Source organism: Mustela nigripes, chromosome 14 (assembly GCF_022355385.1).
Source record: "Mustela nigripes isolate SB6536 chromosome 14, MUSNIG.SB6536, whole genome shotgun sequence".
NCBI lineage: Eukaryota > Metazoa > Chordata > Mammalia > Carnivora > Mustelidae > Mustela > Mustela nigripes.
Window position 1 is genome coordinate 12,723,699 of NC_081570.1, and position 14,827 is coordinate 12,738,525.

At 54.3% G+C, this 14,827-nt stretch overlaps 1 protein-coding gene across 1 annotated transcript in view; it reads left to right on the forward strand.

Annotated features, from left to right (window-relative positions):
• IGSF21 (immunoglobin superfamily member 21) overlaps positions 1–14,827 on the forward strand; it is a 234,012-nt gene that overhangs the window by 207,354 nt on the left and 11,831 nt on the right. Inside the window, exon 5 of the mRNA XM_059374901.1 lies at positions 13,102–13,217. Coding sequence (XP_059230884.1) covers positions 13,102–13,217 — 116 coding nt within the window. The remainder of the gene's footprint in view (positions 1–13,101; positions 13,218–14,827) is intronic.

A 14,827-nucleotide genomic window follows, 5' to 3' on the forward strand; every position in this document is an offset into this window, starting at 1 on the left:
ACCGAGTCTGCTCATGAAGGGAAGCTTAGAGTATGAACCCAAAAGTTTGTGGGGACCTGAGGGCCTGAGCCGGGGTGGAGACCCGGCCTCCGGAGGGTACTCCGGGTGTGAGACGGACAAGCTGCGTGACCTTTCCGACGGGGAAGGGAGGCTGGAAGAAGGCAGCTTCGTCGAGCTGCGTACTGCTTTGTGCAGCTTGTTCCTGGGGCCACAGGGCTGGTGTCACCAGCCGTCCTGTGAGGGAAGCAGACCGTTCGCCCATTCATCCCTCACTTGTACAAGTCCTGCTCCGACCAGCATTTTGAGACCTGATGAGTGTGTTCTCGCTTTGGGGGAACAGCTGTCATGTGGGAGGTATGCCAGAATAAAGGTGAATTTTGCAGCTACAGGGGCCAAGACTGGCTCCAGGATATGAAATATATTAATTCATTTAATCCTCACCATTCTAGGAGACAGATGCCTTGTCGTTCCCATTCTGATGGGAAACCCGGCCCAGAGATGTTAAGTAACTTGCTCAAGGTTGCCCAGCAAGCGAGTGGCAGAGCTTGCGTTCAAACCCAGGCCGCCTTGCTAAGGAGCCCCCGTGTAGCTTCTCACAGAGGGGCCCACTGTGCCCCCTTGAGCCAAGCTGGAGAGACCCATCTGCTCCCTGGCACTGTGCAGGCAGGGGGGCTGCCCCCCGCCCCCCGGCAGCTGTTACCTGCTCCTGCGTGGTGCTCCTGCGGTGTCCCCCAGACCAGGGGCTCCGTATCCGTCCCACGGTTGTCTCCCTCCACCTACTCCCAGCTCCTCTCGGCCCCAACCTCCCACCACATGACCCCCCCCCCCGGAGCTGGCCCACGGGGGCGTCATTAAGCCTTGACAAGTGTTAGGTCAGTGTGATGCTTTATCCCCTTCACCACCGGGAGCTGGATTTAGTGTCTCCAGCAGAAAAACTTCCCCTCCCTGGGACAGGCCCCTTAATTACAGGTGATATGTGGCCGTTGCCGTTGAAACTGCAGTGCCTCGGGCCCCGTGATTTAAGGAGCAGGCTGGAGTGCCAGGGTGCAGGTGTTAACAGAGCTGTATCGGAGCTGGGAGGGAGGGCAGGGCAACTGTGAGCCGGCCCCTGGAGCAGGGTCTGCTGCCTGCCGCCTCTCCTGGGGAGAGCGAAGGAATCCCACCGCCTCCTGTACAGAAGGGGAAACTGAGGCCAACTCCACGTGCCAGGTTGGTTTGGCCTAGGAGTCAGCCATCCTGTCTCATCTGCCGGCTGGAAGAGCATCCCTGGACTCAGTTTCCCCCTCTGGAGGAGGGTGGGTTTACCTCACTCAGTCCCTGGGAGCAATCATCTTAAAAACCGATAAACCTAGTAATCACAATAATCTTCACGGCAGCAGCAAGCAGCACCGTGCCAGGCATTGTCCTCGTGAGCACGCTCCTGTTTGATGCTCCCGCATGCCGCTGAGACAGTGGCTGTAGTTATGCCCATTTTACAGACGAGGAGCCTGAGTCTCAGAGAGAGAAACAACTTCCCTGCGATCCTGTGGCTAGTGAATGGCACATGGAGATCCCCAGCCCCTGTCTCTGCATCCCGAGCCTGACCTCTAGGCTCTGGGGACAATGGAAGTATATGAGACCTACTGTCTGTCCTGCAGGAATCCCTGAAGGATGAGGGAGCCAGAGAAGAGCACAGGTTTCCAGAATCCAGCAGGAGGAAAATAAGGGGGGGGGGGGGGGCGATAGTGCAAGCTGAGTTCCCAGGGGAGGGTCTCCTTTAGGCGGAGGCAATCAGGAAGGCTTCACGGAGGAGGAGGTGTATGGCTGGGCCCCGTAGGATGGGGGCAGACCCACAGGGACATTTCAGGCAGAAGGAACCCTATAGGCAACAGTGTAGGAGCAGGAAAGTCTGGCAGAGTGGGGAGCACTCCCGCATGGCAGGACCCCAGGCATAGGTGAGGAGTGGGCAGTGACCCTGAGAGTAATCACAGCCACATTGGGGACAATGACATTTATTCAGAGCTTGCCAGGTGCCAGACCAGGGTCTAAAACCTTACTTTCGAACCCTATCCCGGAGATAGGACGATCCCTACACTACAGATGAGGAAACAGGTACAGCAGGACTCAGGGACCTGCCAAGGTCACCCAGCTAAGAGGTGGCAGAGCCAGGATACGGCAGCCTGGCTCCTGAGCCTGCGTCAAGCCAGTCTTGGCGGAAGCCGGAGGGAAGGTGCTCCTCTCTTGTGCCAGGCTGCCGCAGGCCCCATCTGCCCTCTGTCTACCAGGTTTGGCCACAGGCAGAGAGGAAAGGTGAAGCCAGATCAGGCCCCTGAATCCAGGAACATGTGTCCAGGGATGTCATGGGAGCTGGAAGGGCCTGGGATTTGGGAGGGGAATTTAGGGTAGAGAAGGTATTCACCCAGCACGCTGGGTCCAGCCATACCCTCCCCACTGATTCCCCTGTGGCCCCCAGGCCCATCGGAAGGGAACCCCCAGCTCCTGAGGATCCCCGTGAGGGAGGGGCTGGCCCTTCTCTGCTGATAAGTCCCACTGCCTCACAGCTGGTCACCTTGACCCCTCCTGCTGTCGCTTCCCTCCAGACCTGCCCCCCTCCGAGCCTCACGTGTGAGCAGTGACGTGGTCCAGCCCTGTCACTGCATCGCAGAGGAGAGCAACGCTTTGAGAGAAAGCCCAGAGCTGGTGAGATGGAGGGCCAGGCGGTGCAGGGTTGTGATCCTGGACTGGGGACTTAAGCCAGATATGGTTCAAGAGCTAGCCTTGGTCTTTGCTGGCCGAAGAGCTGTGGATCATTGCCTTTGAACATCTCAGTTTCTGTCTCCATATAATAGGCATAATAATCCCTACTTCCTGGGTTATGTGAGGCTCTAATGCAGAAAAGCATTTATCATGGACCCTGTCACAGAATGACCACCATGAGCATAGATGATGATCAAGGGCCCTCCCCACCCCTCACCCCACCCATTGTGCCTGGGGACTCAGTGGGCCTTCCACTTCAGGTGCAGAAGGGGATGCTCACTGAGCAAATCTGCCTCCCCAACAGTCACCCCTGCAAACATCAACTCAGAGCACTCTTGCTGGGAACTGCCCTGTGCTCCCCGCGCTCAGGCCCCGGCCAGCAGAATGAACTCGCATCCCTAGCGCAAGGAGCTCCCAGGCCTGCGGCCAGAGTGAGCAGTGTAGGCAGAGGCCAGATGCTGTTCCAGGCCAGGGATGGAAGATGCTGTTCACAAACGGAATGGCCAGTGGGAATATGGGCTCGCCCGCATGAGGTGTCCTGCTAGGCACTTCACAGATAGGAGCTCAGGCCGTCCTCACAATGGCCCTGTGACTCACTGGTCCTGTGACTAGGTGCTAGCACATATGACTAAGGACTGTTGCTTGCAATCCCTATTTTACAGAGGAAAGGACAGAGGCAGGGCAGAACCTGGGGAAGGACGAAGTTAGAGCGCTCAGAGATGGGGCCCCAGCAAGGCCAGAGGGACAGGCCGCCTATGCCGGATCTCTGAGGCCACCTCCCCAGGATCGAGCCCCTCTATCCCAGCCAAGGGTCCATCCTGTTGGCAATGAAGCTTGGCTCTGCCTCTCCCACAGTCTCATAGATGGGCAACAGAACAAGTGCAGTTAAATGTTCATCCTAGAACCTGAGCAGTGGGGGCAGGAGAGGTCCTTGGACAGTTATTTGAACTTCTTGGGCTTGAAAATTTTCATTGTACAATGTTGGGGAGAAAACATGCACAATCCCCATCCCACCAAATGCCCCTTCTGCACAGCTCCTCTGCTCCATTCCTGCCTTTTCTCCTCCCACCCCCCCCCATCCCCGCCCCGGAATTGGCTTTATGAGAAGCAAGTGGCCTCTGACTCAAGAAATCAATTCTAAGATGCTGAGAGAGTAGGGAGACTCAGCCTCAGGGGCCCCCCCGGGAAATCTTCTACTGGAAGAGAGGGCTCTGAGCTGGGGGTTGGCGGGGGTCGGGAGCTGGGGTTCTGTTGGGAGCTTGGCTGTGTGTGTGGGGGGGGACACCTGCTATGTTCTTCAGTCCCCACAAGTGCCCTCCGTGGACCAATGACACCAATATCATCCTTGCTCTATGGATGAGACCAGGAAACTAGCAGCTGCCTAAGGGCGACAGTGACTGTGGACAGGAGGGTGGTGACTTCAGGGCCAGCTGCCCAAGGTCAAGGATGAGCCCAGTTCCAAGTCCCAGAACACAAAGGCCCAGGTGTTTGGGGGTTCAGTTCTGCTGGAAAGGACAGAGGTCTTGCTAGGGGGAAAGGGGAGGTCTCCAAGCTCCAGCTCAGTGCTCTCTGGTGGGCGTGGAGTGGGGGAGAAACAGAATGGGCTGAACTTGAACTTGAGCAGTAAGAACTTGAGCTGGGTGCCGCTGCCCCTGGCCAGATCTTGAGTGTGCTCCCCTGCTTACTAGGGCGTCCCCAGGCTTCCTCAGGCTTCCGCAGGCGTCTTTCATAAAGCTACAAATACGGCACCTGGTGAAATCGCCCATGTGTGTAATATATACCTCTGGGATACATTGAAAACATCCTCCAAATAGCCAGCCTTGCTGCTATTTAAAACGGATTCATGTCACACCCCATAGATTTCATCTCCGCAGAAATGGCACCTATCATGGGCCTGAACACATTTGCTCTATTGCCACATAAACTACAACGGCGTGGAGGGGCTGAGCCTGCCTCCCACAGCGGCTGCGGAGAGGCGACCCAGCACGCTGTCTCCTCCTCCGGCCAAGAAACCCCAGGCACAGGGAGGAGAGCCCCAAGGGGACTGACGGCCTAGGAGGCCAATCAGAAAGCTGGAGCCGCTGAGAAGCAGCCAATCAAGGCATGAACCCAAAATTGAACTGCTTGGAAGTGGGGGGTGGTGCGGATTTGGGGATTTGATGTCCTTTGACTCAGCGCAGAGAGCCGTAATCTCCATCCAGAGAGTTCTACCCTTGGTCTGTCTTCTGGGGCCTGGAGCAACCAGATTGAGCCTCACTAATTCCCCTGGGTCTTGCTCTCCCTGCCAGTAATAATCTCCAGCGTTCACTGAGCACCTACTGTGGACCAAGTCCTCGATGCACAGACGACCACCACCGAGTGGGTCTTATTACCCCTAACTTCGGCGTGAACAGACGGAGGCTCACAAAAGTCAAAAAGAGCGGTTCTCACGTGGAGCCTGCATTAGAATCTCCCTGAAGGCTTCAGATGGCTGGACCCTCCCCCCTTCGTCCCCACCCCTCCACCCCCGCCGCCACCCCCAGTTCTGATGCAGCAGGTCTGGAAGCGAGCTCGGGAATTTGCACAAGCTCCGGGTAAGGCCGATGCTGCTGGTCCACGCTGAGAGCCACCAGGGGAAATGTATAGTCTATCATTTTGCACCAGAATACACATCCAGGTCCGACACTAAAACCTGTGGCCTGGCCTCCCCACCACCCACTTTGAGTGTGCGAGTGTGCGTGCGTGCGAGCGCGCACACGCAGGATTTTATTTCTCTATCAGCAGTCACCGGTGTCGGATCCCGCTCTGCCCAGCCTCGCCGATTCTCCGCTTCACATGCTGCACCCCCCTTCGGCCCGCCCCCCCCCCCCCCGCCCTGCTCCCCCAGAGCAGTCAGCCAGAGCCTCCAGTTGGGGTTGTTAATTTTATCTTCCACCGCTGCGAAAACACAACAGCTGGCAGGGGAGGGGCGAGGCAGGTGAACCGGGCGCTGCCAGCCAGCTCCCGCCCAGGGGAAGGCGGGTGGATGGATGGTGCCTGCAGCCGCCGGAAGTTCCCCCGTGACCCTGTCCACTCAGAAGCACCCCCACCCCCGAGCCAACTCCGGGCAGGGAGAATCCCAGGCAGTACCTGCCCACACGGGCAATGACCCAGACCCAGGTCCGTCACCACCGCATCAGCCCACGGACTCCCACCCACTGTCAAGTTGGAGGGGGCGGTGGGTGGGCTCAGCAGCTGCCGCATAGCAGGGCCTTTTGCAGCCCATATAAGCACAGACGCTGCGTTTATCTCTCTTGTCACTGATGGTGGCTCCATTTGGGGGCTTTTTGTCAGGTTTTTTTTTTCCCTTGGCTGCTGTTACTACTCAGTTCAATATTTAATTTTCCCATAAACCAAAGTGTTGTGCTTTTCCCCTCTCTTTTTCTTGCTGAAGTCCCCCTCCTGTGGGTGGGGTCTGCTTCCTCCTGGGGTTTCTGCTAGGAGGGAGGATCTTGGAGGGGGCAGAGAGTTCAACCCCTTCCAAATGGGGCAGGGATTGGAGGGCACCGTGCTTGGGTCCATCCCCCATGCATTCACTCATTCACATGGCACATATTTACTGAGCGAATCCTTGTGTGTCCGGTGCTTGGGATGGACCATGGACAGGAGGCTCCCCTTCCCTCCTGGTGCTCATATTCTAGTGGGGGTGTCGGAGAAAAAGACCAGATACAAACCAGTATATGAAATAATTGAACATTATGACAGGCTTTGTGAAGAAATAGCAAAGAGCTGTGACAGAGAATAAGGGGGGGGGGGGTCCACCTTAGATCAGGAGGTGACACTTGAGCTGATAGTTGATAGATGAGCAAGACCCAACCATGCAAAAAGCTCAGCAGAAAGCAGCAACATATGCAAACCCTGGGGTTTGAAGGAGCTTAGGATGTTCATGGACCAGATTCTCAGTGTGCTTGGAGCATGGTAACAGAGAAGGTGGCCTTGGTCAAGGCAAGGCAGGGTCCATAGTATTATAAGGTCTCATGGGATTCCTTTCCACAAACAGGCTGTGCGCTTGCCCATGCTGAGACAAAAGAAGGAAAGAAGGAAACAGGAATTAAACTTGAACTCACGTGTGTCAGGCCTGCACTAGCTGAGGTTAGATGGAAGAACAAAGCTCCACACTTCAGGGAGCACAGTCTCGTGGAGAAACAGATGTGGACCCAGGACAGAATGACAAGCACCAGTGTGAATGACAAAAGGAGAATGCTCTGGCTGTCCAGAGGATAAGCCCTAACCCAGTCTTGCAAAGTCCTAGAAGACTGCCTGGAGGAGGCAGCACCTGAGGACAGTTCTAAAGGAAGAAGCAGAGTTAACCCACAGAAGGACTGGTTTGTGCAGGGCACAGGGGAGGGGAGTGAGGTGCAGGAGGAACCTTGGGCAGCTCAGTGTGGCTCAAGCAGGGTAGCTTCCTAGAGGGCTACCTGGAGGAGGTGCTCTTTTGAGCGGCACCTTATAGATGTGGTAGAGAGGATGGAAAGAAACTGAAATGGGGGACCCCCTCCAAAAAAGGGAAGAATTTAAAACAGGGAACCTAGAGGGACTCGGGCACAGACATATCTATGTTGTGGGTGGCTCTTTTTTTTTTCTCTCTCTCTTTCAAGATACGGTATAATGACTGGTTGCTGATTGAAAGGAAGGCAGTCAATAGAGCAGGCATGCTGAGAGCAAAGAATGGATTTTTGCAAATAATATAATTTTGAACTTGTCTTTTTTCTCCCCCACCCCTCCCCAAATCTAATTGGTTACCGCCCCATGATAAATGGTAGTCAGAGCTGGAGTGTGTTCAGAACCGTCACACTGTGGGACCCAGGGAATAGGAGAGTTGATTCCCCTCCTCTAGACACTGGCCCCTCCTGGAAGAGAAAGAAGCTCCCTCAGCCCAGGGAGGGGTGTAGGCAGTAGGGGGATCATATACATAATCCTTTCCGTTTGTACAGAACGTTGATGTCCTTATGGAAGGTTTACGTCCATTTTCTCTTTTGCTTCTCTCTAGCCTGGAAGTGGAAAAGTTAGCAGGGTATGTTTTATGGAACCCACTTGACAGGTAGGAAGACTGGCGCCTGGTGGGTCAGCGAATTTACCCATGATTCCATGGGCTGTTGGTCCAGAGCCTGCGCTGGACCCTGGGTGTGACTCTGTCTGAGCCGGTCCTCCGGCAGGGGCCGGGGAGGACCTCACGGATGGGGAGAGAACTTGCCTCCAGTAGCTGCAGTTCGACAGGGGCCTGCTGGGGTTTCTGTAAGAACAGGTTCGTGTTCCCAAATTCCAAAGGCTACAGAGTGATTTACAGAGCCAAGAACCATCATATTACCTTCAAAGTGAGTTATGATGACCGAAACAAAGTCCTGCTTTTGAGATAAAAGACAGGCAATATTTCAGAGTTAATTTCATAAAACCGATCACCCGACCATTACCTCGCTGTGTCGATGTGAACTGTCAAGAATAAAATAACCGCAGACCCTCCCTCCCCTGGCGGCCCAAGGAACGGGGCAGCAGAGGGTGGCTGTGGCCGTGGCCATGGCTGCAGATGAGGCAGCCGAGAAGCTGCCTTACTTTTCCTGATGCTAGACACAATCTGTCCAGGGAACTTCTCGCTGCAGTCTTCTGTGCTTAAAACCAAGTCAAACAAAACTGGGAAGTTGGCTGACTTGATGTGGGGTCCGGGGATTCAGGGGCGTTTTCTGGGGGGTGGTCTCTGATCATGGACATGTAGAGCCGGGGAGGTTCTGCTGGTCCAGGGCTGGCCGTGTGTCTGGAAGTGCCTTGTCAGTTCTGAAGCTCTGCTCAAGGCTAGATTCTCAGCCCCATGGACCCATCCCCTCCCGATCCAATGATGCCTGCTCCGTGGTTCATCCCCTGAGGATGGTCCTTTCAGGGAAATATTGCTGGTGGGCACCCCCCTCCTCGCCACCCAGGAGAGCATTGCACCAGCATCTGAAGAGACATTCCCAGGGTTCACAGCAACGGGACACTCGTGATGGGGGCACTGGACATGTTGCAGAAGAGTGGGGGAGAGGGACACCCACAAGGCAGGGGTGTGTGTAGATTCTTTGCCATTCTCTGCCCCATGGCTCACAGCCCAGTGGCCTGCTTTATCCTGCTGTTTCTGGAGCCCAGCTTGGACCTTGGGATTGTTCTCATCTAGGAAGTTGCATGAAATTTACACCTGTGCCAGCAGCTGGCCACTTGCCTTGGACTGGACCCTGTTCCGGGGGCCACACATCCATAACAGGCATGGGGAACAGAGCGGGGTGCTTGCTTTGACCTTGATCAGAGAATGTAAGAAGGCTGGGTATGGGGATGAGCATGGAGGTGGGGTTGGGGAGACAGAGTGAAGACGGACATGAAGATGGGAAGGGGCGCACATGGGTATGGGAGCAGATGTGGCAATGGGGTGGGGGTGGAGGGGGGGCGGGGAAGAGGAGGCAGCCGGAGGCAGGAGGGCTGGAGACAGGAAGGGGAGGAGGGAGGAAGGAGAGGATGATGTGATGTGTGGAAGGAAGCATCTGTAAACAGCCAGGGGCTCCCAGGTGTAGACAGCTCCCCGGCTGCCTGCGCTCGCTCGGAGCCCTCCACCAGGAGACAGGAGGCGAGATGCAGAGTGACATTTTCCTGGGACACAGCGACTGAGGACTATGTTGGTGGGGCGAGTGTGGGAAGCCGGGGCTGTCCACACGGATATTAGCAGCTCTGCTGTGTCATTGTCCATACAACTGAGATCTGTTATTGTCTTACGAGCTTGATTAGCTGTACATTTTGCTAAGACCTGCTCAGAAAAATAACGAGGGACAGGAACACATCTCCCAATCAGGGTCTGTCTGCGTGGGCGGCCTGCGTGACGTGGGTGCAGATCTCCAGAGTGGTGATAAGTGCGTGTGCATGCGTGTGTGTGTGCACGTGCATGTTGGGGGGCAGGGGGGTACCTATGCTCTGGAAAGAACCTTGGCCAGCATTCAGAAGTTCCAAGTGCCAGTCTAGGCTCTGCTACTGACTTACAGTGTGACTGTAGGCAAACCTCTCCCTCTCTTTGACCTCAGTCTACTGACCTATAAAATGGAAGGTCTAGATGGGTGTGATCCAGTAGAAACAACATATAAGCCACATATGTAAGTTTTCTAATCACCACACGGAGAAAAGCATTTAAAGGTGAATTAAATTTAATAACCTATTTATTAAGTCCAGTAGAGCCCAAACATCGTTTCAGCATATCAAATGTATACTGAAATTTATATTTCAATATAAAATATTAGTGATGCATTTAACATTCTTTTGACAATGGGCTTCCAGATTTAGTGCGTATTTTACGCTTACACAGAAGAACTCAAAAAAGCCAAATTTCAAGGGCTCAACAGCCACATGGGGTGAGCTGACTGCTATGTTGGAAGGTGTGCAGCCGGGGTAACTTCTGGTCTTCTCACTGAACTGTGAACACCCCAATGGCAGAGACCTTTCATTCTCCGGCCCAGTAGCAAGGAGCCTCAGGAAAGTACATTAGTAAATCACAACTGCTAATCAGCGCCCCTGACGTATATTGGTTGCCCTTTCAAAACACCTTCCATCCAATCATCACAGGTACCCTGTAATTCCATTTCACGGATAAGGACATTGAAGTTCAGAGAGGTCAAACCACTCGCTCGAGATCACACAGCACGTACGTGGTACAGCTGCTTCTTGAACTCTGGGTAGTCTGATTTACAGCCCATGCTTTTAACCCCTGCCCCGCGCCACCTCCCGGGTAACGGCGATACAGATCATAATGAACTCCGCTACAGTGCACGGCCAGGCATCCTGGAAGCATCCTGCCGTCTCCTCCTCAAAGCGGTCCTATAAGGAAGGTTCTAAGGGTGTGGATGAAAGTGAGAAAGAATGAGTGACGCTGAAGGTGGCCATGCCATTTCTGAGCCTGTAGGAGTCTTGCAGGGTACACTTAACACCTGCACAAACACCCTGAGTGCTGCCAGAGGTTCATGCCACAGTTCTAACTGGCACGGTCCCTTTGTCACAGGGGTAGCTGATGTAAGTAGAGCCACCCACGGGAGCGCTCCCGAGGGATCTGCATCACAAAGCATCTATGAAGGCTGAGCTGTGCCACTAAATGAGCATTCCTGGTGGCTCAGATGGGCATACTTTGGGCTAAAGGTAGATACAAACTCCTTTCTTCTTTCCAAAGACCAGGGTGGCACAACCTCATGTCAGAGCTGGGGCGCTTGTATTCAGATCCTGGCTCTGTGAACCCCTGAGCAATTTCCTTCAACTCTTAAGTTTGCCATCTATAAAATGGGAATTAAATAAACCCGCCTCTTAGGCTGATGGGGAGGGTGGAATGAATTCACCCACGCTAAGGGCTGAGAACAGCTCCTGGCTCATCGTGTTGGCCAGTCGTCGGTTCTTGCTGTGGGGACCCAGGTGTTTTGCTGGAGTTTGAGAAGTTAGATTGCAGAATCTGGGACTTCTGGCTAATGGATGTGTTCCGGTGTGCGTTTCCCCTCTCCGAATTCCTACCCCACTCACCATCTGTTTCCTACAATCTTACACTTAATTACAATTCTGTATCTATTGTTCTCCCATTGTTTCCCGTTCGTTCATTCCGCTTCCCTTGCCAATAGAGCAGCACGTGGCGTGGCGGCTGCGTGGCGGCTGCCTGAATGAATGGATGGCTCCTACCTGGCTTCATTTCACTAGACCTTAAAATAGAGTTGCTGGGTGGCTGTCACCAGCCCCCTCCCCCAGCCCCAGCCTGTGGGCTTCTTGTCACTGTGTTTCATCACTGTGCGCCCACAGCAGGTGCCTGGCACCATGCCCAGCACCGAGTAGGTATCCGGAAATGTTTATCAAACTTAATTAAACTTAACTAGAGTGAAAAGCCCCTGCAGGAAGTGCAGGAAGGAAAGACCTATGGCAATTCCTTCTCTCTGCTTCCCCCCGCCGCTGCTCTTGACCCAAGGATGGATAAGATAACGTGGATAGGCTTGACCAACTGAAGTTCTCAGATTCTAGCCCCTACCCTGGCTGAACATAAGGGGCTGGGGAAACCATTGTGGGAATCCTAAGAAGAGCAGTTCCCGACCCTGTGCTGAGCCCTTTACACATCTAGTAACTCACTCATCCTTCACGGACGTCTGCCCAGTCTGACTCCTGTTTTGTGAATTGCGGAACTGAGGCTTACAGTTTGGGTAACTTGCCCAAGGACATGGAGGTGGGGTGACATCTGGGATTCAGACCCAGGAGCTCCCGATGGCTCCAGCTGTGGAGCGCACAGTGCCCTGGAGCTCTGGCTTTGTCATACCAGCCAGTGGTGGCCGGCAGGCAGAGCAGAGCCGGTGGGAGATGGGACCAGCCAAGATAAGCCAACTTCCAAAAGGAAAGGAAAGCAGCAGCTTGGCCTTAAATGTCTCTCCAAGTCATGTACTCTCTGCTGTCATCAGCCTGCTCTAAATGGCCAGCCTGTCTAGCCTGAATCACCGTCTGTGTTTTCAGTCTCCGAGATGCAATTCAGATCATGTCACTGCTCCTGCCTAAAACCCTTCCATGGCTCCCCACTGCTCTCAGGACAAAGGAAAAAACTCATAACCAGTGGTGTGCTGGGAAACCCTCTTTCTGGGAGCTGGGGCAGGGGAAGGAAACACACAAAAAGCCTTATTTGTAGTGGCTGCCAATTTCCGTGGTGTAAAGACACCTGCTGTGGCCGATTTCAGGGACCAGCAGTCCAACAACTGCTTGACATCAGTCCTGAAAATGGCACAGTGAGGTCTCATGAGCTGGTAGGACCCAGCCCCAGCACAGCACTGCAAGCACTAACCGACCATCAGCGGTGCTGTCCCCCACCCTGCACATCTCTCAGGCCCCCTGGACACCACATCCTCTGGTCCCCAACTCCTTGCACGGCACCCCAGCCGCTGCCCCGGGCTGTCTCCCACCACCCCCTGCCCTGGGCCAACATGCTGCAGACCTTTGCATGTGCGGTTCCCTCCACCTGCCACACTTGTCCTCCAGCTGCTCTTGCTTCCTCAGATCACAGCATAATGTCACTCCCTCAGGCTCGGGCAGGAACCTCTCTATAGCTGTTCTACCTCCCGGTCGCTGATGCACTTTGCACATTTAACTGCATGGTCCACATTTAACCTTCGCAAGCAGGTTGTCTGCCCCAGGAGGCAGAGCCCTTGCCTGTGTGCCCAGCCCGGACATCGTTCCCACTAGAGTTGATGCCAATGGCACCGCTGGAGTCGAGTAACTTCCTCCCCTTCCTGCTCCCAGCCCCCACCCCGGGACCTGGCCCATCATAGGTCATCTGCAAACTCTTCCCAAATCTTTCATTAAACCTCTGTCTCGCTGTGCTTCCCTCTTGGGTAGCTCCCCCCACCTCCATTGAAGTGGTGGCCGCGGACATGCCAGCCCCCTTCAGCCGCTACCAAGCCCAGAACTTCACGCTGGTCTGCATCGTGTCCGGAGGGAAACCAGCGCCCACAGTGAGTACCGTGGAGTGCCCAGTCCCTCCCCAGCCCCTGCTGGACCACCCTTCTCGGTGACTTGTCCAGCTGGCCATGTCACCGCAGTGCCCACTTTGCAGAATAAAGGGAGAGGGTGTGGTCTCCATAAGTTAACTCAGCGCCATCCGCCCAGGTCTGAACCCATCCACTCATCTGACCCCCTTGCCCCAGGTGTCCATGTGTCTGCCTTGCTCCCAAGATCCCGGCACAGACAGCCCCATTTTTTCTGGACCCTCGAGTTCCAGAACTACACATGCATCTTTAGAGGAGCTCGGCATCAAGCACACTCCTGCCCCAGTTACTGAACAGGATGGAGACAAATGAGACCCAGAGAGGGGAAAGGACATGTCCCGAGTCACCCACTCCAGCTCCAAGTCCACTGTGGAGAAAGAGGGGCAGGAGGAAGGACAGAAGGAGGGAAGAAAGGACAGAAGGAAGACGAGAGAGAATCCCTTTTTGGTCCAACTCTGTATTAGACTCAACCTAACTGCTTCAAGATCTTTCACCCCAGCTCACGAGTCATTGTCATGGCCACTCCGAGGGGTGGGAGGCACTAAGCTGGAGAACTGGGTTCTAGCCCCGGCCCTGCCACATGCACTGAATGACCTTGAGCAGAAACCTCTGCCCCTCAGGTTCTGCAAGGAGGTTTAGGAAGGGGATAACATTAAAATTTTCAGCTTTAAAAAATATTTATTTATTTATTTATTTATTTGAGAGAGAGGGTGTTGGTGAGCAGGGCAAAGGAAGAAAGGGAGAGAGATTCCCAGCTGAGTACAGAGCCCAACATGGGGCTTGATCTCAAGACCCTGAGCTCTTGAACTGAACTGGTCTGAGCCCCCCAGGAGCCACTAGATTTTGAGATTTTTAGAAGCAACAGGACCTATTTGGCCTCAATGAGATACAGGAAGCCTCATGTATAAAACGTTTAAAAGCGAGTTGCCCTTCCTCCAAGAGAATTGTATAACAATCCTGCCCCTGTGAGTTTCATACATCACTAGGATCAATGAAGGGCCAGGGCTGGAGTGGAGGATGGGTAGGGTTAGAGTTCAAGGTGGGGAGACAAGGCATTCTAGAGCCCGATCTGTCTCACAGGTATGATGTAATGGGGTGACCCGGGGGCCCAGGCTAACTTGACTCCAGGACCTGGGTGCAGATAGACCCAGCTTCTTAGGGCAGGGCAGGAAAGAGGTGCAGAGAGACCCAAGACAGGGAAAGAGGTAGGTGCACCCAGGCACAGGTAGAGCAGTAGGCAGGGATGGGGAGACAAGCCTTTGGTGGCGCCCATATGCTGCCACCTTGTAGTCCCAAGGAAACAGATTAAAAAAAAAAAAAAGGCATTTTAAACCCACTGATTGGTGAGAGCAGGATTTGGCCCCCAAGTTTCCCCCTTTGGAACCCCAAAGAGGTCTGGCCTTCCTATAATCAGACAAGCTGGCCTTTTTCTCCAAAGAACAACTTCTTTTCCAGAAGATACAAAGAAAGGTTCCTTACAGCCTCGGGGCTGCGGGAAGACTCCCCACCCCCAGCCCCTGCCTGCGCCTGCCATTTAAGATACGGCAATAAAATACTCAATTTCACATATCTATGTA